Raw genomic sequence first — 23014 nt, 5'->3', positions numbered from 1 at the left:
CAGTCTGGAGGACAATTAAATGTGAAAATGTTTGTGGAAAAGTTTAATTACAAAGAATGAACAAGTTCCAATGCTAATTTTGTATTTGCGATGCTGCATAAACGAATGATTAACCTGTCATAATTTCCAATGGACGCGTCTCCCATTGAAAAGTAAAAAAGGAAAGGAAAGAGAGTGAACAAAATGAAAAGGGAACGAAGAAGATTGTGGATATGGAAAGATGGCAGAGGGTTATCCTGGTTATCTATGACAAGAAAGATGTTTGAGAAGATAATGAGAAGTTCTACATCAGGTCACTTGAATGTTCCCTGAATGCTAAAGCATGCAATGGGATTCTGCAACTACCAGAAGCATAGTTGTCACGGTGGTTAGGTGGCCCAAGGTGTTGGAGAGGGTAAAAAAGCAAGGCAACACCAAGTAGGCGGCCAAGGTGTTCAAGGTCCCCGCCTAGGCGACCAAGGCGCCCAAGTCGCCTGGATGCCGCCTTGACAACTATGACCAGAAGAAGCTGTGGTCGGTTAAGGTTTGGATCCAGAGGTTAACTGTGTTTGTGTTTGGGTTGCGGGTTCTTGTGATTCTCAATGTATATAAAGAATCACCCATGCAACATACAATAGGTAAAACTGTGTTGAGAACGAGGAAGCACTCATGATAGGCAGCAGGCTCAGCTTTGATAGAAACAAATAACCATAAAAGTAGGACCCCCTCCATTAAAGTGGAGCTCATGAAACAATTGGTAATATTAGGCAACAGATAGACGATGAAATTTTTTTAATGGAGACAACAATGACAATGGTTTGTGTTTGAGATGCAAGCTCAAATTTTTTTCTAGTCAATATCCTTTTTGGGGATTGATGGAAGTAATTTTCTGTTTTTGTTGTATGAAAAAATAGTAATAAACTTTGCAAGATGTACAGGAAGGCACAATCACTAGAATGTGAACTAATGGAGTTTGTAATGGTTGGAAAATTGAAAACTCTCAGCTCCCAAGGTTGGGTTCAAATATGTGAACACATGGCCTGAAGTGATAATGAATGATTGCAGAGAATAATTTAAAGAACTAATGAACTCAAGAGATTTAAGGAACAGCATATTATTTGAGTCAAGACTCAAACAACTGAATTAAAATATATGTGGATTTAAAATCAGACTGAAACTAGGAGAATAAACTTCAAACTGGCCCTGATTGATTAGAGAGAGTGGCTGCTGGAATGATCTGCGGAACTTGGATTCTGAAGTAGAAAAAGGCGAGGAGGAGAGAGAAAAAGGTTAACGTTCTCTTGGCAATGAATCTATATAATTACAAAAGAAGCTCACAATTTGTCGCTCCCCCACCCCCACCCAAAAAAAAGAAGATTTCATTGCTGAAAAGCAGCCAGGCTAAATTCAAACTCCAACTCAACCGAGGGAAACCTATTCCATATAGGAATCAAACTGATAGAACCATAAAAAAATAGAAACTAATTAAGTGCACAACTTAAACCTCAAGTTGTAATGTAAATATGACTCGTTGCTATAAAAGGACTCTATACAGCTAAAAGTAAATAACAGAAACTCCCAATATAACTACTACTGACCTACAGACTACAACTAATTAAACAAAGAAACTAACAGAAGGAAACTCAAAAGAATGCCCGTGGTTGAACAATTCCAGATCAAGGATGTTGCCTTTTGTGGAGATGTATAATCTCTTTGTATGTTACTTCCAACTATTGCTTGTTTACATTTTTCTTTTGCCTTCTCACTTATAACTAGTTTCTTTTGTTATTTCAGTTGAAGATGTAAGTGACTTATGGCCCATTGTCAGAGCTGGATTTGAAGAGCGATTGCCACTCAAAAGAGCTTGTTTAAATAACAAGACTCGTAATCCTGTTTATGTGGAACAACTGCCTGCAGAGTTTATATTAACAACAGACTCAAGGCTGCGCAGCCGTTATCCACAGGAGCAGTCAGTATTTTCGTTCCGAGAACCATATGCTACTGTGGTTCTTGTTACTTGTGAGGTATAATTGTGATCTCTTTGTAGTAACTTCTTCTGCATAATATATCTCTTTTTGACTAAACACGCTAGTGTTTCTTGAGATTATGAACATGCAGTAGTTTATTAATTGAGGGATGCACAAGAAACCAGTATGGCTAATGATGCTAACCCAAATTTGGCATCAATTTGCTATAGGAAATCCACCCATGACTCAATTTCAGTTGCAAAAGAGTGGAAGATGGATTTAACCGCCCAAAATATCAATTGATTAAGTATAATAAGGTTGTCATGCGTCTCAAGGAATACTAGTTGGAGTTTCATAGCTGGAATCCAAGAAGTAGAGATCAGGTGCAGATTTCCATACAGGTGATTAGGATTTGAAGAATGGGCTTGGTTAAGTGGGACGGCTGGGGTATATTAAGTTTCGTGTGTCTGTAATTGAAGTATGGTGGTTCAAGTATGCAAATTGATAACTCGAAAAATAATAAACAAATAGCAATCTGCTAGGGAGTTAATGTATTATTAGACCTATGCTTTAGTACTTTAGTTTAATAGAATTAAATGGTGGAGATGGCTTCATTTAGGGCTTTGGTGGTGGTAAAATAGAGTTTCAATGGGTGAAATTTAGTGGAGAGTAGTTGGTTTTGAGTTGATATGGAAAATAGAGTATTACGTTTGGCTGTAGGGGGTTTCAAGTGGTTCACTGATACAGTTGAAAGTACGGAGGGTTGAGGTAATTTGAATTTGACTTATAGTGAATTAATCAGAGGAAACAGAAATCTGGGTGAGATGTGTGGGATGATGTATAGCAGAAATTATCCCTAGGGTGGAAGGGGTACCACCTTCATACTGTGAATCAACAAAGAAGCAATCAGAAGCTGTTAAAAAGGAAAAATGAGAAGAAAAGAGTAGGAAAAAAAAGAATCAATTTGTTAAAGTGTATCGTAGGTGTTATGGTATTATGGTGTACCATGGGATAGTTTTTGAGTTATAGCTAAATTAGTTGTTTAGTTGTTATTTCCTTTTCTAATTATTTCTCTTTATTGTAATTAGACTTAGAAAATTAGTAGGATTCCTACTAAGAGTTGATGACTTAACTTAATGTTATGTTCGTAAGGGGCTAGACCACGTGTGGGCTGTTCTATTCCCATCGTGCTTTAGCTTTCTCTCCTTCATCTCAATCTCCATCATGATAGCTACACTTCTTCTTCTTTGTAGGTACTGGTTTACAGATTCATTATATTGTCACACAATTCATTTAACAAATCATGGGAAGGTGCATTTCATTTTAGTTGTTTTTAAGTTTGCTGTGGAAAGGTGCACCTTTTTTTTTCATCTCTTATTTCTTTCCCCATCCCTCTTTTGCCATCTTGCATATTCCTTGTTTAGTTAGAACTTTGTTTTCCTCACTATGTTCTGTTTGGATCCATGTAGCCGACCCCATTAAGTTGGGATAAGGCTGAGTTTGTTGTTGTTGTTGTAGTGTTGAGAGGACCAGCCCCTAAATGTAAGATTTTCATTCTTATTAGTCTACACAAAAGATTGGCTGATTATTGAATGTCACAGTCACCGAACATGGCCTAGTTTGGGATTTTTGGTTTGGAAGCGACATGATAGACTTTAAGGTTGCGGAAATTACTTCTTTAATAACATTGCTTGAGGATGCCATTATAATAGGAGGATTTGTAGCCTTATTCCAAACAGTGAATTTTTTTATTCTTTTCAAAATTGTTCTTTAAGGGGAAATTGACAATGATGTGCACTCTGAAACTAACAAGACCACCCTCCAAACCCATTTCCATTTAAGACAATTTGGAAAATCCTTGCTCCACCAAAATGCAAAGCTCTAATATGAGAAATATGTCATAAGAAAGGTAATACCTGTGATATTGATGCAGATAAGTCACTTACAGTGCTTATTTTATTGAAAATAAGCCTTGAGTTGGGTTATGTATGCAATGGGCCTTTGATTCTATGTGTTTACTTTGTAATTGGCCAATTTAATGAGCCTAAAATATGGGTTGAAAGTAGGAAAACGGGATTTACTTCATTAGTTTAGTTAGAGTCCTATTTTGAGTCTGTTTTCTTTATTATTTCATTTTCCTAGTCAATTTAGGATACCTTATTAGTGAAGGATTGGGTTAGGCCTTTCCTTTTTAGTGTCTAAGTCTATTTATGAATCTTCTATGTAAGTTTGTAAGGGAGGCCGGCATTGTACACGAATTTGATTAATGAAATTGTTGCCCAGTTTTGAAGACCAAACCAGCATTAAACTTTGTTCAAGAAGATCCTGCTTGGGGCTAGGTCCTTCGTGATCCAGCCTTACATTAGATATGGTCCAGACTGTCCAGAGAAGAAGGTGAAACCCCTTATTACTTCCCTAGGCTTGGTAGATATGTCTATTAGCTTAGTAGTCAGACAATCATTTCTTCAGCCACTATGCCTACTGTTGAATAATGTACACCAGAATACCATGGGGGTATTCTGGTCTTTTTGGTGTTTTATTTATTCTTTACCTATGTATTTATGAGCAAGGGTAGAAATGTAATTAGGGCTGTGACACTGTTCATGTGAACAGTGTTTCCCCTTGTAGTCTCTTTTATTATTATAAATAGAGAGCTTGACTGATCTCATTGATCATTCAAGCATTCTCCAATTTTCTGTTTTGTTAACATGGTATCAAAGCCAAATTCTCTGACCTAGTTTTTCAAAACACCATCCCTTCCATCGTTTTCTCTTCCACCTCCTTTCACTCGATCTTCTCTTTCTCCCTTCTTTTTCTTCTTGGTCCTCTTCATTCACTAGGGCAGCACTAATGAGGTGATCCCACGATCTAGATGCTGCCCTCAATTCAACCTCTTCAATCAATGATTTAATCACATATCATTCTCGATAGTTGCTGCCTTGCATCTCTGCGATTTTTTTTGGAGTCCTCTCCTTCTTGAAGATCGAGCTCTCTTTTGCATTGGAAGCTGATTTTCTCTATTGGACATCCTTCATAGCAGTATTGAACAGCTACTATCACAGGAATTTCAAGTTTTTTGAAGGCTATACCAATTGTCGATCTCACCTCAGGGTTTTGAAAAACCATGACTTTTATCGATTTTTGGTTTTTCTTCTCTTTGCTTTGGTTGCCCTTGGGAGATCTTCTTCACTCTACTTCAAGGAACACTCGACAGTACTTTCAGCCACTTTCAGAATTTTTTGAAGACCCCTAACCCTAATCGATCTCCCCTTTCAGGGTTTTCTTCAAAACCCTGAGCCTTATTGATATTTGGGTTAGGGCTGTTTTGCTACTACCTTTTCTTCTTCAAGCAAGTTGCTACTGCTAGAGGAGTTATTAGACCTACAATTCAGCTTCTACTTCTGAATTTTTCTGCCACTTTTTGCCATCATCATGCTGGACTTTGAAGTTACTATGGCTACTTCTGGAGGAGATAATCAATCTCGGGCTGAGTTCCTCCCCTATGCTGCTGCCATTAAACTTGATGGATCAAATTATCTCATGTGGGCCAGGTCACTTTCTCTAACTGTGGCTGGTAGAGGACTTACTGGCCATCTTATTGGCACCACTACACAGCCAACTGAAGAGGGTCCCTCTAGAGCTCGATGGAATGCCAATGATGCTATGGTCATGTCCTTCTTCCTCAATTCTATGCAACCTGACCTCTCTAGTCAGTACCTTCTCCTTGACACTGCCACATAGATATGGACTGCTGTCAAAGGAACCTATGGTCAATCGGGTAATGGTGCACAGGTTTATGAGAGAAGGAAAACACTCCAAAATTCTACTCAAAAGGAGCTGTCTGTCACTAAATATTATGTTGCCCTCAAAAGTTGTGGTAGCAACTAGATCATTATGCTCGATTACAGCCCTTTACTGCTGCCGACATCACTACCTATCATACTTATGTGGACCAGTTTTGGGTGTATGATTTTTTGGCTGGCCTTAATGCTAATTATGATCCCATTCGTGTGCAAGTTCTTGGTAGGGTCCCTTTCCCCACTTTGGAGGAGACTTTTTCTTATGTTCACAGTGAAGAAACACGTCGGGCTGCTATGATGTTGACTCCTATGGTTGAGAGATCAGCTTTACAAGCTGCTATTGGCTCCAGCCCTATTCCTCCTTCTGAGAGTATTGCTTCGACTTCTGCTACATCAGCAAAAGACCCTGTGAAGTGTGAACATTGCAACAAACTTTATCACACTAAGGCTCAATGCTTGAAATTACATAGGAAGCCCGCTGATTTTGAGGCCAAATGTGGTTGTGCTAAAACTAAAACCAAGGCTAATCACACTGAAAGTGTAGCTCCAACCCCCATGCTGACAATGTTTTTTCCAAGGAAGAATTTCAGGCTCTCCGGCGTATATTACAGACATCCGCTGCCTCTACTACATCTGCTGCCGGTTACTCCAATCCTTCAGGTTCCCACTTTGCCCGTTCAGGTATCTCCTTTACTGGTCATTATGCATTGGTTGTCTCCACTTTATGGATTATAGACTCCGGTGCCACTAATCACATGACAGGTTCTTCCAGCCTTTTTCACACCTATTTCCCTACTTCTGGCAAGGACAAAGTAAAAATCTCTGATGGATCCCTCTCCTCCATTTCAGGGAAAGGGTCCATTAGCTGTTCCCCATCTCTTACCTTGTCTTCTGTGTTGCATATTCCCAATTTTACTACTAATCTTCTTTCTATTAATAGTATTACAAAAAATCTGAATTGTAAAGTGACATTTTTTCCTACCCATTGTGTCTTTCAGGAACTGAACTCGGGGAAGACGATTGGATCGGGTAAAGTGCATGATGGATTGTACCTGCTTGATGGCGAACCTCTTGCTACACAAGCATTACCTTCTCGGCTTTATCAACCTGCATCTTTCTCCTCTGCATTACACCAATGGCATTCTAGACTAGGACATCCCCCATTAGGAACTCTATCTCATTTATTTCCAGCATTAGTTAAAAGTTGTACTAAGGAATATTTTTTTTGTGAGCCTTGTGTCTTGGCCTAACAGACACGTTCAAATTATCCAGTTTCTAATAAAAGATCTTCTTCCTTATTTCATTTGGTTCATACTGATGTGTGGGATCCTAGTAGAAAAACTTCTCTCTGTGGCCATAGGTGGTATGTCACTTTTATAGATTGTTATTCATGATTCAATTGGGTTTACCTCATGCACAATAAAAATGAAGTTTTTTCTGTTTCCAGCGTTTTCACAAGCTGGTCTGGACCCAATTCAATGCCACTCTCCAGGTCTTGAGAAGTGACAATGGGACAGAGTACGTGGAAGGTCAGTTCCAAAGATACCTTACTGCCCATTGGATCTTACATCAGACCAGCTGTGTTGATACTCCAGCCCAAAATGGTGTGGCTGAGAGGAAAAACTGCCATCTCTTAGAGGTGGCTAGAGCCCTTATGTTTGATCGTAATGTTCCTTCCTTTTATTGGGGAGATGCTGTCCTCATTGTAGCCTATTTGATTAATAGGCTGCCCAGTCGGGTTCTTGACTCCAAGTCCCCTATCGAGCTCTTACTAGGCTCTTCTTCTTTTATTGTTCCCCCCAAGGTGTTTGGCTGCGTTTGTTATGCAAGGGATACTAGGTCCCCTGGTAAACTTGAACCCTGTAGTCTCCGTTGCATTATCTTAGGGTACTCTATCACCCAGAAGGGGTATAAGTGCTATTATCCTCCTGCCAGACGTACCTTGGTCAGTATGGATGTTGTTTTTCATGAGAATGTTTCTTATTATTTGTTCCCACCTCTTCAGGGGGAGAGTGTTAGTGAAGATGTGCTGACCATAGACCCTCCCCTCCAGTCTGTTTACAATGAGTCTGTTCCTGTTCGGTATGTCCTGATTCCTCCTACTCCTAGTCCTCCCTCTACTTCAGGGGGAGAGGTTCCTATACCGGAGGAGACCATCACAGATGATGTTGTTGACATTCCTATTCAGGGGGAGCAAACTCCAGTCCAGACTCCTGTTCAGAATAGTGAATTTCAGAGGAGGATTAATGAATCTAATATGCAGACTTATACAAGGAAGCATAAGCAGCTTCAATCAACTATTGCACCAGTACCCATCCAATTGCTGAACCTGGTTCCAGAACCTGCCTCTCCACCTGGTAATATTTCTTCTCTTGATTTACCTATTGCTCATCGCAAAGGTGTCAGGGCTTGCACTAAGCATCCTATATCCCATGTTGTTTCTTATGACTCCCTTTCCCCATCCTTTCGTGCTTTTGTTTCTTCTCTGTCTTCTGTTCGTATTCCTAACAATTGGCAGGAAGCTTTATCAGATGGAAAGTGGAAGGCAACAATGATTGAAGAAATGGAAGCCCTGTAAAAAATGAACACATGGGAGCTTGTAGTTCTTCCACCTGGGAAGAGAACTGTTGGATGTAAATGGGTGTTTGTAGTGAAACAGAAAGTGGATGACACTGTGGATAGGTATAAGGCACGACTCGTGGCAAAGGGGTTCACTCAGACATACGACATTGATTACCAGGAGACCTTTGCCCCTGTTGCAAAGCTGAATACTGTTCGAGTTTTGCTATCATGCGCTGTCAACCTTGGATGGGATTTGCAATAGCTGGATGTGAAGAATGCTTTCCTAAATGGAGAGCTGGATGAAGAGGTGTACATAGACATTCCACCAGGGTTCTTTTGTGACAAAAACCAAGGAAAAGTGTGTAAATTGAAGCGTGCACTTTATGGGCTGAAGCAGTCATTTCGAGCATGGTTTGGCCGGTTCCACAAGGCCATGATTTCTGTAGGCTATAAGCAGAGTAATGATGATCACACTCTCTTTATAAGGAGGGTTGGTGAAAAACTCACTGTTCTTATAGTCTACGTTGATGACATAATGGTTACTGGCAATGATGGTGGTGAGATTAGCTGGTTAAAGACCTTCCTTGGGTAGAAGTTTGAGATCAAAGATCTAGGAAAGCTACGATACTTTCTTGGGATTGAAGTTGCCAGATCCTCTAAAGGCATCTTTCTATCCCAAAGGAAGTGTGTCCTAGACTTATTGGCTGAAACTGGTTTTGTTAGGTTGTCACCCTTTAGATACTCCTATGGATGCTACTGTTCGTCTCAAGGAAAAAGAGGCTGAACCTGTTGATAAAGGCCAGTACCAAAGACTTGTGGGGAAGTTGATTTATCTCTTATACACACGTTCTGATATTGCTGTCGCTGTGAGTATTGTGAGTCAGTTTATACCTGATCCCTACTCTTCTCATATGGAGGCTGTTCTTCGTATCCTTCACTACCTGAAGTCAGCTCCTGAAAAAGACATTCTCCTGTCTCCACATGGTCACCTACGGATAGAGGCATACACTGATGCTGATTGGGCTGGTTTTGCAGATCGCAAGTCTATCTCTGGGTATTGTTCTTTTGTAGGTGACAACCTTGTCATTTGGCGTAGCAAGAAGCAAAATGTAGTTGCTTGTTCTAGTGTCGAAGCAGAATTTCGGGCTATGGCATAAGGCATTTGTGAGTTACTTTGGCTCAAAGGTTTGCTACAAGATCTTGGTCTCCCTATTCGTCTTCCTATGATGTTGTACTGTGACAACAAGGCGGCAATCAGCATTGCACATAATCTAGTACAACATGATCGTACCAAGCATGTTGAAGTGGATAGGCATTTCATCAAGGAGAAGTTAGAAGAAGGATTGATTTGTGTTCCTTTTGTGAAGTCTGCTGATCAACTTGCTGATATTTTCACCAAAGGATTATCTGGAAAGCTATTTCATCCTAATCTAGTCAAGTTGGGCATGATTGACATATTTGCTCCAGCGTCTCACTAGCTTCTCGCTTGGTTCCCTCCCTGTCAAATACCTTGGTCTGCCTCTCATCCCTGCCAGGCTTTCCAGCCATCATTGTACCACCATGCTTGATAATATCCGCAAGGGCCTCCAGCTTTGGAAGGGCAGACTCTTATCCTATGCGGGTAGACTTTTTTTTTTTGGTGAATAAGTATATATTACCAAACCCCCGGAGGGGGCAGGAGAAAAAGGGAAAAAGAAGGGGGGGGGGGAGAGAAGAAAGTCAAGTCCTCCTTAAACTAGAAGGGGACTGCGACAAATTACTATCCAGACCCCAGGTAACAACAATGTGCCTGTTCCTTGGGGTATCCATGAAGGAACGGTGAGGGATAATGCTGATCTTGCGCCAAACCCAAGACGCGTCCAGGCGGAGGGGAGCAGTCCAAATGGATTCATTCTTAAGAAGATGGGAGTAGACCCAGTTGACCCAGATGGAATCGTGCTTGGAAGCGATTTTCCAGATGAGCTTGAGGATTCTGGCAATGTTGGAGTCCTGAATGCGGCGGATGCCAAGACCACCTTCAGCTTTGGGAAGATAGACGGATTTCCAGCTGATTGGATGCAGGAATTTGGAGGTTTCTTTCCCTTTCCAGAGGAAAGCGCAGAAAAGGCTCTCAATAGCTTTGATGATGGCTTTAGGGATGGCGAAGATGCCACACCAGTAAATGTAGGAAGATTGGAGGACCGATCTGATACATTCAAGCCTACCCGCATGGGATAAGAGTCTGCCTTTCTAGAGCTGGAGGCGCTTGCGGATAATATCAAGCATGGGGGTGCAATGATGGCTGGAGAGCCTGGCGGGGATGAGCGGCAGACCAAGATATTTGACAGGAAGGGAGCCGAGAGAGAAGCCAGTGAGACGGAGAAGGGAATCTCTATCAGTCTTTGGGATCCCAGCGAGGAAAAGTTTGGATTTAAGGAGGTTGATACAGAGCCCAGAAAGATCCTCAAAAGGGCGGAGAGAGTCCATGATGGCAGCAATAGAGGAGGGGGTGGCCTTGGAGAAAATCATCAGATCATCAGCGAAGGCCAGGTGGGTAAGGTTGATGTGCTTACACTTGGGGATGGGGGAAATGAGATGGAGATCAGTTTTGGATTGTAGGCTCCTAGAGAGGACTTCAAGGGAGAGGGAGAAAAGGAAGGGGGAAAGGGGGCAGCCTTGGCAGATGCCAACCGAGGACTTGAAAAACCTAGCAGGGGAGCCGTTGACAAGGACAGAGAAAGAGGGGGAGGAGATGCAGGCAAGAATCCACAAAAGCATTAGGGAATCCTATTTGGGTGAGCACGTTGCAGATGAAATCCCAACGGATGGAATCAAAGGCTTTGTGCAGATCAATCTTTATGAGAGCAGCAGGGGAATGGGATTTGCGATCAAAGCCACGAACGATCTCGGAGCAGAGGATGATATTGTCCGTGATGCTCCGACCCGAGATGAAAGCGGATTGATTAGGGCTGACCAGATCAGGGATGACTCGCTGGATCCTATTGGTAAGGATCTTTGCGATGAACTTGTAGAGGAGGTTACACAATGAGATGGGTCTGAAATCAGTCAAGGAAGAGGCTCCATCCAATTTGGGGATAAGACAGAGGAAGGTTTGATTGATCTGGGCAAGTTGACTGGGTTTGAAGAAAAAACTGCGGATGGCTTTGAAGAGCTCTCCTTTGATCGAGTCCCAGCAACTGAGAAAGAAACCCATACTAAAGCCATCAGGACCAGGGGCTTTGTTGGCTTTATGGGAGAGAATGGCAGTGAAGATTTCGTCATCTGAGGGGATAGACAAAAGGAAAGCCAAAAGAGAAGGGGGGACAAATTTGTTGATGAGATTAGGGGGAAGGGTGGAAACGGGGTGCGAAGAGGGATTGAAAAGAGAAGAGAAGAAGGAGGCTGCTTCGGCCTTGATCCCAGAGATGGAGGAAATAGGGGTCCCATCAGCAGAGATGAGTTGGGTGATAGAATTAGAACTAAGCCTGGCTCGCAAAGAGCGGTGGAAGAAGGTAGTGTTCGAGTCTCCCAGCTCGAGCCACTTGATTCTGGATTTTTGCCGCAGAAAGCTTTCTTCGAGGAGGGAGAGGGAAGCGAGCTCCTCGGAAAGCTTTTTCTCCTCCAAAGCAAGATCCTGAAGAGAGGGATCTTGTTGGAGGGAAGACTGAATGCGGGCTAACTCAGAACCGCAGGAGGAGAGGCGGGAAGGAATGTTGCCAAAAGTGGAAAGATTCCAGCGCTTGAGGGCCGCTTTGGTGCGACAGAGCTTAGAGGCAAAGGCGAGGAGGGGAAGGGAAGGGTAATGGACGGGGGGGCGCCAGGCTTGAAGAACGGTGGAATGGAAGTCGGCATGGGAGGACCACATGTCAAAAAATTTGAATGGCTTAGGGCCAAAAGAAGTATAGGGCTGGATGAGAATTTGGCAAGGACAGTGGTCGGATAGACCTTGAGGGTGAAAGGTAGCATGGGAGTGAGGGAAGGTGGAGAGCCAGGAGTCATTAATGAGGAGGCGGTCAAGCTTACAAGCAACCCGCTTAGGGCCGATCCTTCTATTGTGCCAAGTGAGAGGAGCCCCTGACCACCGGAGGTCGTCAAGACCGAGGTCTTCAATGCAATCGTTGAAGGAATTGACAGAGGGAGGTCAATGGGCCGGCCTCCGAATTTTTCAGATTGGAATCTGACCACATTGAAATCATCGCCCACACCCCAAGGGAGGGATTTAATCCCAGATTTGAGGAGAGAGAGGTCATTCCAAAGGGCTAACTGATCTAGGTACTCCCTGCCCCCTACCCTCTAGTTATGGTCGCATCTGGGTCCACTGGTTTCATTTGGAACGTTAGGGGCCTTAATTACCTAGCGGGTAGACTTGAATGCATTAGATTGGTTCTCCAATCTTCTTACATTTACTGGTGTGGCATCTTCGCCATCCCTAAAGCCACCATCCAAGCTATGGAGAAACTATTCTGTGCTTTCCTTTGGAAAAGGAAAGAAACCTCCAAATTCCTGCACCCAATTAACTGGAAATCCGTCTGTCTCCCTAAGGCAGAAGGGGGCTTAGGCATTCGCCGCATTCAGGACTCTAGCACTGCTGAAATCCTTAAGCTTATCTGGAAAATCTCTTCCAAGCACGATTCCATCTGGGTCAACTGGGTCTAGTCCCATCTCCTTAAGAATGATTCCATTTGGACTGCTCCCTTCCGCCCTCATGCGTCTTGGGTTTGGCGTAAGATCCTCCTTCTTCGGCCTCTTGCACTTATAGCCACCTCCACTGCCATTGTAAACGTCTCCTCTACCTCTCTTTGGCTTGACCCCTGGCACCCCTTAGGCATCCTTTACAATGTCTTTGGAGCTAGAGCTGTCTACTCCTCAGGCATCCCCAAATCTGCCCGCCTGTCCTCCATCATCTCTCTTGGTTCCTGGTCCCCCCTTCCCCCCTCCCCTATGTCCTATATCCACCTCTCCCCCTCTGCTCTCGCGGATAAGGCAATCTGGCTCCCCTCCCCCTCTGGTCGTTTTACCACTAGATCAGCTTGGAATTTTGTCCGCAGCCCCATCACCCCCGTTCCCTGGCACAACTTAGTTTGGTTCAAAGGCTCCATCCCTCGCCATAGCCTCACAGCCTGGAGATCGCTCCACCTTTGCCTTCCTACCCAAGCTTTTCTTCTACACCATAACATCCTAGTACATCCCTCTTGCACCTTTTGCTGGAACGGTTTTGAGGACACTGCCCATCTCTTCTTTGCTTGCCCTTTTTCTTCAACCATTTGGAAAAAAGCTCTCTCTTCCATCTGGCACCGCAACAGGAGACACCTTCCATTTGATAGAGAATGCATTTGGTTGACCAAAGCTTTCAAAGGCAGCACCATCTGTGACACTATTGGCAAGCTTGTTTTTGGCTCTGTGGTTCATCACATTTGGATGGAGAGGAATCTTAGGAGATGGACTTCCAAATCTAGATCTTTTGACTTGATTTGGAAAGACATCTCCTTCGAAGTTTCCTCCAAGATCAGTACTATCCCTCACTGTTCTTTCTTGGATTCCCCAAGGAACAGGCACATTGTTGTTACCTGGGGTCTTGATAGCAGTTTGTTGCAGTCCCCTTCCAGTTTAAGGAGGACTTGATTTTGGTCTTTTCCCCCTTTTTTTCCCCTTCCCCCTCCCTCTCCTTATACATTCCCCCCCCCCCCCCTTTTCTCCTTCCGGCCCCCTCCTGGGGTTTGGTAATATATACTTATTCACCAAAAAAAAAATGTACATCAGAATACTGTGGGGGTATTCTGGTCTTTTTGGTGTTTTATTTATTCTTTACTTATGTATTTATGAGCAAGGGTAGAAATGTAATTAGGGCTGTGACACAGTTCATGTGAACAGTGTCATGAACAATGTTTCCCCTTGTAATCTCTTTTATTATTATAAATAGAGAGCTTGACTGGTCTCATTGATCATTCAAGCATTCTCCAATTTTCTGTTTTGTTAACACCTACACAAGGGAGGTCATGATCCATTTCTTTCCCATTGTTGGAAATGTTAGGCTTTTTCTATTGATGCTATTGGTTTCTTCTGGTCTTGGCATTCCATTACTTTAGGTAGTCATGCTGTGCTCATCTGGAGGTACGCGCTTATAGTTGGGATTTGGACTATTTGGGAAGGGTCAAGGGAGTACAAATAGAATCTTTGGAGCTACAAAAAGGTTGGTAGGAGTGGTGGACACTATAATGCTAAAAATTGCTAGATGGTTGACAATACTAGAGATATTTCCCGGGTTGACATTCCACTACATTTTTTTGAGGGTGGGAAGTGGTGATGAGAACACCTCGTCTTATGATTATTGTTATTCATGAGAAGAGTCCCCATCCTCTCTCTCTTGAGTTTAATTTCAGGAGTTCTTAAGGCAGCGTGGGAATGTCAGGTATCATAATGGATTTGGGAAAGACATTGTAGGGATTATGTTTTTGAGGGTCAATTGTCATTATAGATTCGACAGTAGCATAGTTGAAAAGTTTTGTTTGGATTAAACACAGCTAATTCTCTAAATTGGGCTCACCTAGAAGTTGAAGGGGATTTTGCCATAGTCATCAAATGGATGAGAGAGGAAGAGGACTCACATTAAAAGTGTTCCCATTTGATTATGCTGACTAGGCCCTCCCCTTAATCCAGGGACATCTCATTTCATTAGAGGGCTACATCCAGCAGAATTTCGTAATGTGGTTCTGATTTAAATATAATACCAGTACCAAACAGGTTCGATTCAGAGTGAAATTTTTCCTGAATTAAGAGAAATTACATAAGATCAGATCAACAAAACTGAATAGCATAAAAACCTGGTCGAGCCCCTCTTTATATGGGTACAATAGCTGCTGAAAATCTCAGCTAGATCCAATGGCTGGATATGAAGTTATGGAGGACTCCTAGTGGAGCTAGGATGGTTCAAGATCAGTCAAACGAGGAATCAAATGAATGATCAGGGTACAGATTTAATATGCTCAACAGAAACTTGATCTATACTATCGATTTCAGGTGCAACTGATCAGTAAATATCAGTTATAAAATAGTCTTCAAAATACCAAGAATTGAATCCCACTTGGAGTAGGATTGTATCATTCACACTGCAGTTTCAGAAACTGATTACAGAATAATGATTAGCATACGACCATGAATGTTTTATGAAACCAGAATTAGGGTCAGACCTGTAGAAGACTTGATTCCAATAATCCTAGTGTGAATAGGACAACTTTATTGCATGGAATGAACTGAGATTCGAATGTATGTACAGGGTAGCACAGATTTGAGAACTTGAGAAGAAGTCAAAGAATGGAATAACAGTACCTAGGTTTCTCCCGCTAGGTATTGATTGGATTCACCACCAATCCACCTGTTGAATCACCACCGAACCAAAAGCAAAAGCCAAACTTTATTCATCGAATTTGTGTACAATGTTGGACCTCCGTACAAGGTTATATAGAAGACTCAAAACACTAAAAAGGAAATACCTAACCCAATCCCATTAACTAATAAGGTAACCTAAGTTGACTGGGAAACTAAAATAATGAGGGAAACTGACTCAAAATAGGACTGGACTTGTAGAATCCTAATCCAGCCTAACTAAAACACTTATTAACGATTAAAATAAAGAATAAAGACACCAGCTTAACTAATCCCATATGCCTAGCCTCTACCATATTATGGGCCCATTAAAGTGGTCCATTACAATGAAAACCCATTGGATCAAAGGCCCAATACATGCATAATCCAACCCAAAGCTTATTTCCACTAAAATAAGCCCACCACATCTGTGATTTGTCTGCATCACTTTAGCTGAGGAACTTGCTAGAGAGGGATTTATGAGGGACCATGGACACATTTGGCAGTACACATCATGCAATCTGATTCTATTTGGCTTTGTATCCTCTTGGTTTCCTTTGCTGTATTTTCTCTTTTAGGGGTTCCCTCTTTGTATTTTGAAATAAATTTTTAACTAAGAAGGAAAATTATTTATGTGGCCTCTCTTTAAGTCAGACCATGAATAATCTGAAAGAACTGATTTGTTGTGTTGGAAGTTGGAACTCACAAGTTAGGTTCATAGGATATATGTTACTTTTGCAGTACTTCTTAGAGGTTTAACAACATGCTACTGTTTGTAGAATGGGTAGTCATTGTGGGAGTGATTACTTACTATAGCTTTGTACTTTTTTTTTATGGACAAGTAACAATTTATTGATGAGAAAACAAGTAGAATACAATATCGTAATACAACAACAAGGTGTTAACATACAATATGGAAACCGATGCTACATAGGCGTCAGCCAAAATGCACAAATCCCCTAATATCAAAGCGGCATAGCCTCTCCAAAATACTCTAGGCCGCACCAACCCTTGTTTAGCTTAGTCATCGGCCACCTCGTTAGCACTTCTTGGATTCCATTGAAAAGCAATGTGTAGATTTGAGTCGAATCACTGGACTTGATGTATCAAATCAAGAAAGAGAAACACCATGGCTCTCCTTCCTGCATCTGCATCCACCGAATGAGATTAATTGAATCTCCCTCAGTGATGGCTTGCTGGACTCCTCTTGAGTCTTGACCATAACACCTCATTAGTAACTCTGTACCCCCCCGGTTCTCTTTACGTGGAAATTTTGTTATTTACTCACGAAAGTTAAAACGAAAGAACAGGGTAGACATTTCAATCTCCCCCCCCCCCCCCCCAATCTTGACAATCAGTTTAGGTGATGGTTCTATCAGGTTTCTAGTAAATTGTGTAATTTGCTCTGAATGGTATCAAATGATGTGAATCATTGACAACAGAAAGCTGTTGATTTTAGTTTTAATTTCTAATCTCATTAACAACTTCATATTTTAGTCCAAGTAGTCAAAATACCTGGACAAAACTAGGTGTCAGACGCCATTGGTAAGAACTGGTGACTGCACTTGAGGACTTCTATTGTAATTGAATTCATGTACTACATATTATCAAAGAGACAAAGACCTAGTTTTGATGTTTCCCCTAATTTGATTGTGTTTTGATTTAGTTGTCTGGGGATTCTTCCCTTTGTTCAGCCTCCTTGGATAATGTTGTATTCTTGGTTTTCCTGTTTAATATAAGTTTTCATTGAAAAAAAAAACCTCTATAGTTATGCTATCAGAATTAAACTTGACTAAACTAAGGCGTATGTGATTGAACTCTGTGCAATATTGAAATTTTGCTTTTTTGCTTTGCATTTGTCTGTTATACAAGTTATCTGGTTTGATGTAACCCCCCAAAAACAATTTACTTATTTATTTTTAAATTGAATTTTCTTCTTTTGATAGAAGTTATCTGTTTTTCCTCTTGGGCAGGACCTTGATGAGTTCAAGACCATTTTGAAACCACGTCTAAAATTAATTGTTCAAAATGATGAGCGGGAGTGGTTTATTGTATTCGTGTCAAAAGCTCACCCCAGCAATGACCAGGCCACCAAGTCAGCAAAAAAAATATATGCCAAACTAGAAGTTGATTTTAGTTCAAAGAAGAGAGAAAGGTAGTCTGCACCTACATGTGATGTCCATTATTCTCATTGGCTCTTTCAGATTTAGTTACTATTTGAATGATCTAATTTGTATTTGATAATTCCATTTTTTGGGAGGGGGGTGTTGTATTGTCATGTATTATGTCTTCCCTATACCTATTTTGACAAGAATTGTGTTCTGGTAATTCTTAGTCATATATAGAAAAGGTCTTTACTAAGCCCAATAACTTCTCTGCCAACATTTTGAAGAAACAAGAGTATTGGGGGTAAACCTTGCTTTTTTTAGGGTATGACTGGAATTGGGTTTTAGGAGTTGTTGTCTTGGGCATGGTAAGCTGAGACCTATATTTTCTTCTGTTTTTGTTTTTGGTTTGATTTAGGCTCTCTTTGGTTGGATTTTGATTTTGATTTCTAGTCTATTTATTTGAAATCATTTTGAGAAAATATTTTTGTTCAGAATTTGAAATCATTTGATTCCTACTAGAATGAATTCTAGAAAGAGAAATAGGTTTGGTTGGCCTATGTGCAAAATGAATTCTGTAATGCTAAACCTTAAATTGTAGGAGCACCCTTTACTGCAGTTCAACATTTTTTTATAGACCCAATCAGGCCAAAGAAATTTACTGGAAAAGGATTGGCCAGGTCAAAATTCTCCATGCACATGTGAATTTGAATGTTTATACAATTATACCAAAGAAAATTAACAACACATACAATAGGCCTGTGCACAAGCTACAAGACGAATACAAGACATCAAGACCATTTTGCAGCAAGAAAACTATGTAACCTCATCCACCTTCTTAAAAAAATACAACAAAGGATTGAATAAGATTGCACATTTCTTCCCTCAGCAATTACATAGCCTTTGCCTACTTTTCAACAGCTTAGTTAGACATTAAATCCCTGAAAGTGCAAACACATAGTCACATAGGCACGCATGAAGCATAGTTCTAAAGCCACACCAAAGGATTGAATCTGATCATATAAAGTTCGGAAATAAACAGACGCAAAACAATCTGAAATAAAGTAATGCAATTATCAAAACTCAAATCAATAGTCTATCTAAATAAACAGTCGTTCATCTAGAAACTTTGTAGATATATCCAGGCTACTCTCTCGTTATCTTCTGAATTGCTCTAAGAAGCCAATGTATGTGAGCTGAAGGATGCATCATAATGAACACTTCTCTTTTCATTCAATCCTCGAGCACCTCCAAAGCCAGCACATGATGGTCGCTACCAAGTTCAATCCCCTCCAATGAGTCAAGAATCTCCATGGCTCATCAATTGTTGAGTTTGTGTCCTTTGCTCCAAACTTTATGCTCTTCTCTGCTCTTTCAGAGCGAGCATTTTCACAAGTGTTTCAGCCACATCATTACAAATATTCTTCTTCTTGGATGGCGACCCGAATGATATCTTGCTCTTCTGTGTCCTTTTCTTCTTATTCATATCTAACAATTCAATTGATATAACATCAGCATCATTTGGCTCATCGTCATCCAAGTTATTGCACTATTGGAAGCCGTTACCCCAATTGGTGATGATGCAAATCACATTCCTTGGAAAAAGAATTTTTGGATTTGGGTTTGGTTCAGTTTTTGGGTCAAGTTGAACCCATGGTTCAATAAGTTAAGCCCAAATTTAAATTTCCAATGGGTTATATGGGTCATGGGATAAGTAATTTTGAGTTTTCTATTGTAACTGGCCAATTTTATAAGCCCAAAAATTAGGGATGTAAGACCTATACGGGATTAATTAGTTAGTTTCTAATTTCTTAATTTCTATTCCATGTAATGAGTTACTTAGTGATTAAAATAGATATTAAGTAGAGGTTTCTAATTTTGTTACTTTCTATTTGGCCCGTAATAGCAATGGATCCTCTAGAATGATTCCATTCTAGTTTCTATTGTATTCGCTTTCTATTTTTCTTGTAATAGCTAAGGATCCTTTCTAGAAGGATTCCTTTTTAGTGTTTGCTTGGAAGCCAAGTAGCAAGGAGAGTTTCTATTCTTGTAATCAGTTCATTGGTTATTATAAATAAAGAGTGAAGGGCACACTTGCACACCGATTTGATGTTTGAGAAAACTATGCTCTATGTGAGTGTGTTCACTGTGGTGAATCAGTCACAGCCCATGTGGTGAAGCCCAACGGCAGGCCATCGATGGTGAAACCTATTGGTCATATTTTCTTCTTCTCTTCTTCCTATTCCCTTTTAGGTTTTCTCTGTCATTTACTGTTCCAGTGATATTCCAGCAGCTAGAACTCTCATTGTGGTCCACTTCTAGGTGAATCCTAATCTTTTCCTTTGTGTTTATTTAATTCCTAACGTTGTTACTTAAGTTTTCTTAGGTTCTGTTAGTTTTTTTCCAGCATTGTTATGTGTCTGTGACTTACTGTTGGGCAGCAACATAGTCTAAAAACTTCAGTCAACATATTTTGAGAATCTGACAATTAATTTGGACTGAAATTAAACTATGTTACTCTCCTCCCATCTTACTCCATTCGACCAAAACAGAATGCTCATCTGATAGTTGGATTATTAGTTATATCAGTTTTCTTGACCTGCTATTTTGCTGATTTATATACTTTCTGTTTTCTGTCCATCTGGTCGTTCTCTTTTACCACTTAATCACCCCATAGGCCATAGGTCCTCTAGAATATATTAATTTCATCTTCATCGAGTTTATCATTTGCAAGTGTTGTTCACTCTAAATTTCTGCTGTGTTTTAGGTTCACTGCAATTCTGTTTTCTGTAGGTTTGTAGTGTTATTTTGTTTCAGCCTAGCATACCTCATCAAGTAAAGCTGGTGGGATGTCCTCATTGGTGCAAATTGCACCATCATCATTCAGTTGAGTTTCAGATTAGGGAAACAATGGAGAAGGAAGGAAGATGTTAGAGAAGAAGGAGACAAGAGAGGGAAGAAGAGAGAGTTACGGTTCAAAGTTGTGTGTGTTAGAGAGACTTCTCCAACCCACCTATATTGCTCAAATAGAATTACTAAAAGTATTACAATCACCTACCTAGGGAGGTAAAAGGTAAAAAGACATAAAAAGTTAAAAATACATAATAAGGGAACTAGTTAGAAGTCTAGTTCCTGAACTACCCCTGATACATATTTACTATCAACTCTAACACTCCCCCTCAAGCTGGAGAATATATATTATGCATTCCCAGCTTGCTTAGAAGGATATTAAACTGAGGAGAGCCAAGAGCTTTGGTGAGGATATCTGCCAACTGATCACCAGTCTTCACAAAGGGAGTACAAATGCAGCCAGAGTCTATCTTCTCCTTGATGAAGTGTCTATCAACCTCTATGTGCTTGGTTCGGTCATGTTGAACAGGATTGTGGGCAATACTGATGGCTGCCTTGTTATCACAGTAGAGTCTCATAGGACCTTCAGTGTCAAATCCCAGTTCCTGAACAAGTCTTCTCAACCATATAAGTTCACAAACTCCATGGGCCATAGCTCTAAATTCTGCCTCTGCGCTGGATCTAGCTACAACATGCTGTTTTTTGCTTCTCCATGTAACCAAATTACCCCCAACAAAGGTGCAATAACTGGAAGTGGATCTCCTGTCTGTAATGGAGCCAGCCCAATCAGCATCTGTGAAACCTTCCACTTTCAAGTGGTTATGTCTGGCATACAACAATCCTTTCCCTGGAGAAGACTTCAAATATCTAAGAATACGGTAAACGGCATCCAAGTGGCCACTCTTGGGAGCATGCATGAATTGGCTCACTACTCCCACTGCATAGGAGATATCTGGACGTGTCATGGCAAGATAGATAAGCTTCCCCACTAGCCTTTGGTACTTTCCCGCATCCACTAGAGAAGAACCACAATCTTCTCCTAGTTTATGATTTTGCTCAATAGGAGAATTGGCTGGTTTGCAGCCCAACATTCCAGTCTCTGTCAACAAGTCAAGAACAAACTTCCGTTGACATATATTAATTCCTTTCTTGGTCCTTGATACTTCAATGCCTAAGAAATACTTCAAGGGACCCAAGTCTTTAATTTCAAACTGTCGTGCCAAGTAACTCTTCAGGTTATCTATCTCAACTATATCATCTCCTGTGACCACAATATCATCAACATAAACAATAAGGGCTGTAATGGTACCATGGCCCCTCTTAGTAAAGAGAGTATGATCAGCTTGGCTCTGGGAATATCCATTCTTTAGAACGGCTTGCCGAAAGCGCTCAAACCATGCCTTTGGTGACTGTTTGAGACCATATAATGCCTTCTTGAGGAGACACACCTTCCCTTCAGCTGATGGCAGTTTGAAGCCTGGAGGAGTTTGCATGTACACTTCCTCTTCCAAATCCCCATGGAGAAAGGCATTCTTCACATCCAACTGGTATAATGGCCATTCTTTATTGGCAGCCAATGACAAAAGAACTCTAATTGAGTTGTGTTTGGCAACCGGAGCAAATGTCTCCTGATAGTCAATTCCATAGACTTGACTGTATCCCTTAGCCACCAACCTTGCTTTGTATCTCTCAACACTCCCATTAGATTTGTACTTGATTGTGTAGACCCATCTGCATCCAACAGGGACACGTCCCTTAGGAAGATCCACCAGTTGCCAAGTACCATTCTTCTCAAGTGCCATCATTTCCTCAGACATAGCTTGTCTCCATTTTGGGTCAGACATAGCATCAATAACATTTTTGGGAGTAGAAGCAGCAGAGAGGGCAGTAACAAAGGCAAGACCTGTAGGAGAAAGAGCATCATAGGAAACAAACTGGGCTATAGGATTAGTACAAGCTCTTTTCCCTTTGCGAACAGCAATAGGGAGGTCTAAATCACATAAAGAAGGAGAAGGGAGATCACCTGAGTTAGAAGAGTGGATCTCAGGTTGTGGATCTGGATCCAAAGAGGACTCTTGGTAGGTCTTCTTTCTTTCATTATGCAAGCCTTCACCTTTTCTCGTATGTAATGTGGTAATCTTTCTCCTTACTAGACCACCGCGCTTCTCAACCACCGAATCAGATGCACATCATCCAGATTCACAGACTTCCCAATGTCAAACATAAAGGGAGAGATAGGTAGTGGGTAATGGAGAGAATCAGCAGCCTGTTCATTCCCACAATTCTCCCCCTGAAGAGGATGCTGAGATGGGGCAAAAAAAGGAATAGATTCAAGGAAGGTGACATCTTTAGAGGTAAAGCACCGGCGAGAAGAAGCATGGTAGCACCAGTAACCTTTAGAAGTAGAAGA

The 23014-nt window shown here is 41.2% G+C and overlaps 1 protein-coding gene across 2 annotated transcripts in view; it reads left to right on the top strand.

Moving 5' to 3' along the window:
* LOC122639711 (trafficking protein particle complex II-specific subunit 130 homolog) overlaps positions 1 to 23014 on the top strand; it is a 104314-nt gene that overhangs the window by 552 nt on the left and 80748 nt on the right. For both annotated transcript variants that reach the window (XM_043832623.1, XM_043832622.1), the window contains exons 2-3: positions 1774 to 2003; positions 17623 to 17804. In XM_043832623.1, coding sequence (XP_043688558.1) covers positions 1774 to 2003; positions 17623 to 17804 — 412 coding nt within the window. The remainder of the gene's footprint in view (positions 1 to 1773; positions 2004 to 17622; positions 17805 to 23014) is intronic.

Source organism: Telopea speciosissima, chromosome 9 (genome assembly GCF_018873765.1).
Source record: "Telopea speciosissima isolate NSW1024214 ecotype Mountain lineage chromosome 9, Tspe_v1, whole genome shotgun sequence".
Taxonomy (NCBI): Eukaryota; Viridiplantae; Streptophyta; class Magnoliopsida; order Proteales; family Proteaceae; genus Telopea; species Telopea speciosissima.
Note: the sequence above shows the minus strand (reverse complement) of the source record. Positions and strands in the feature narration are given on the sequence as shown.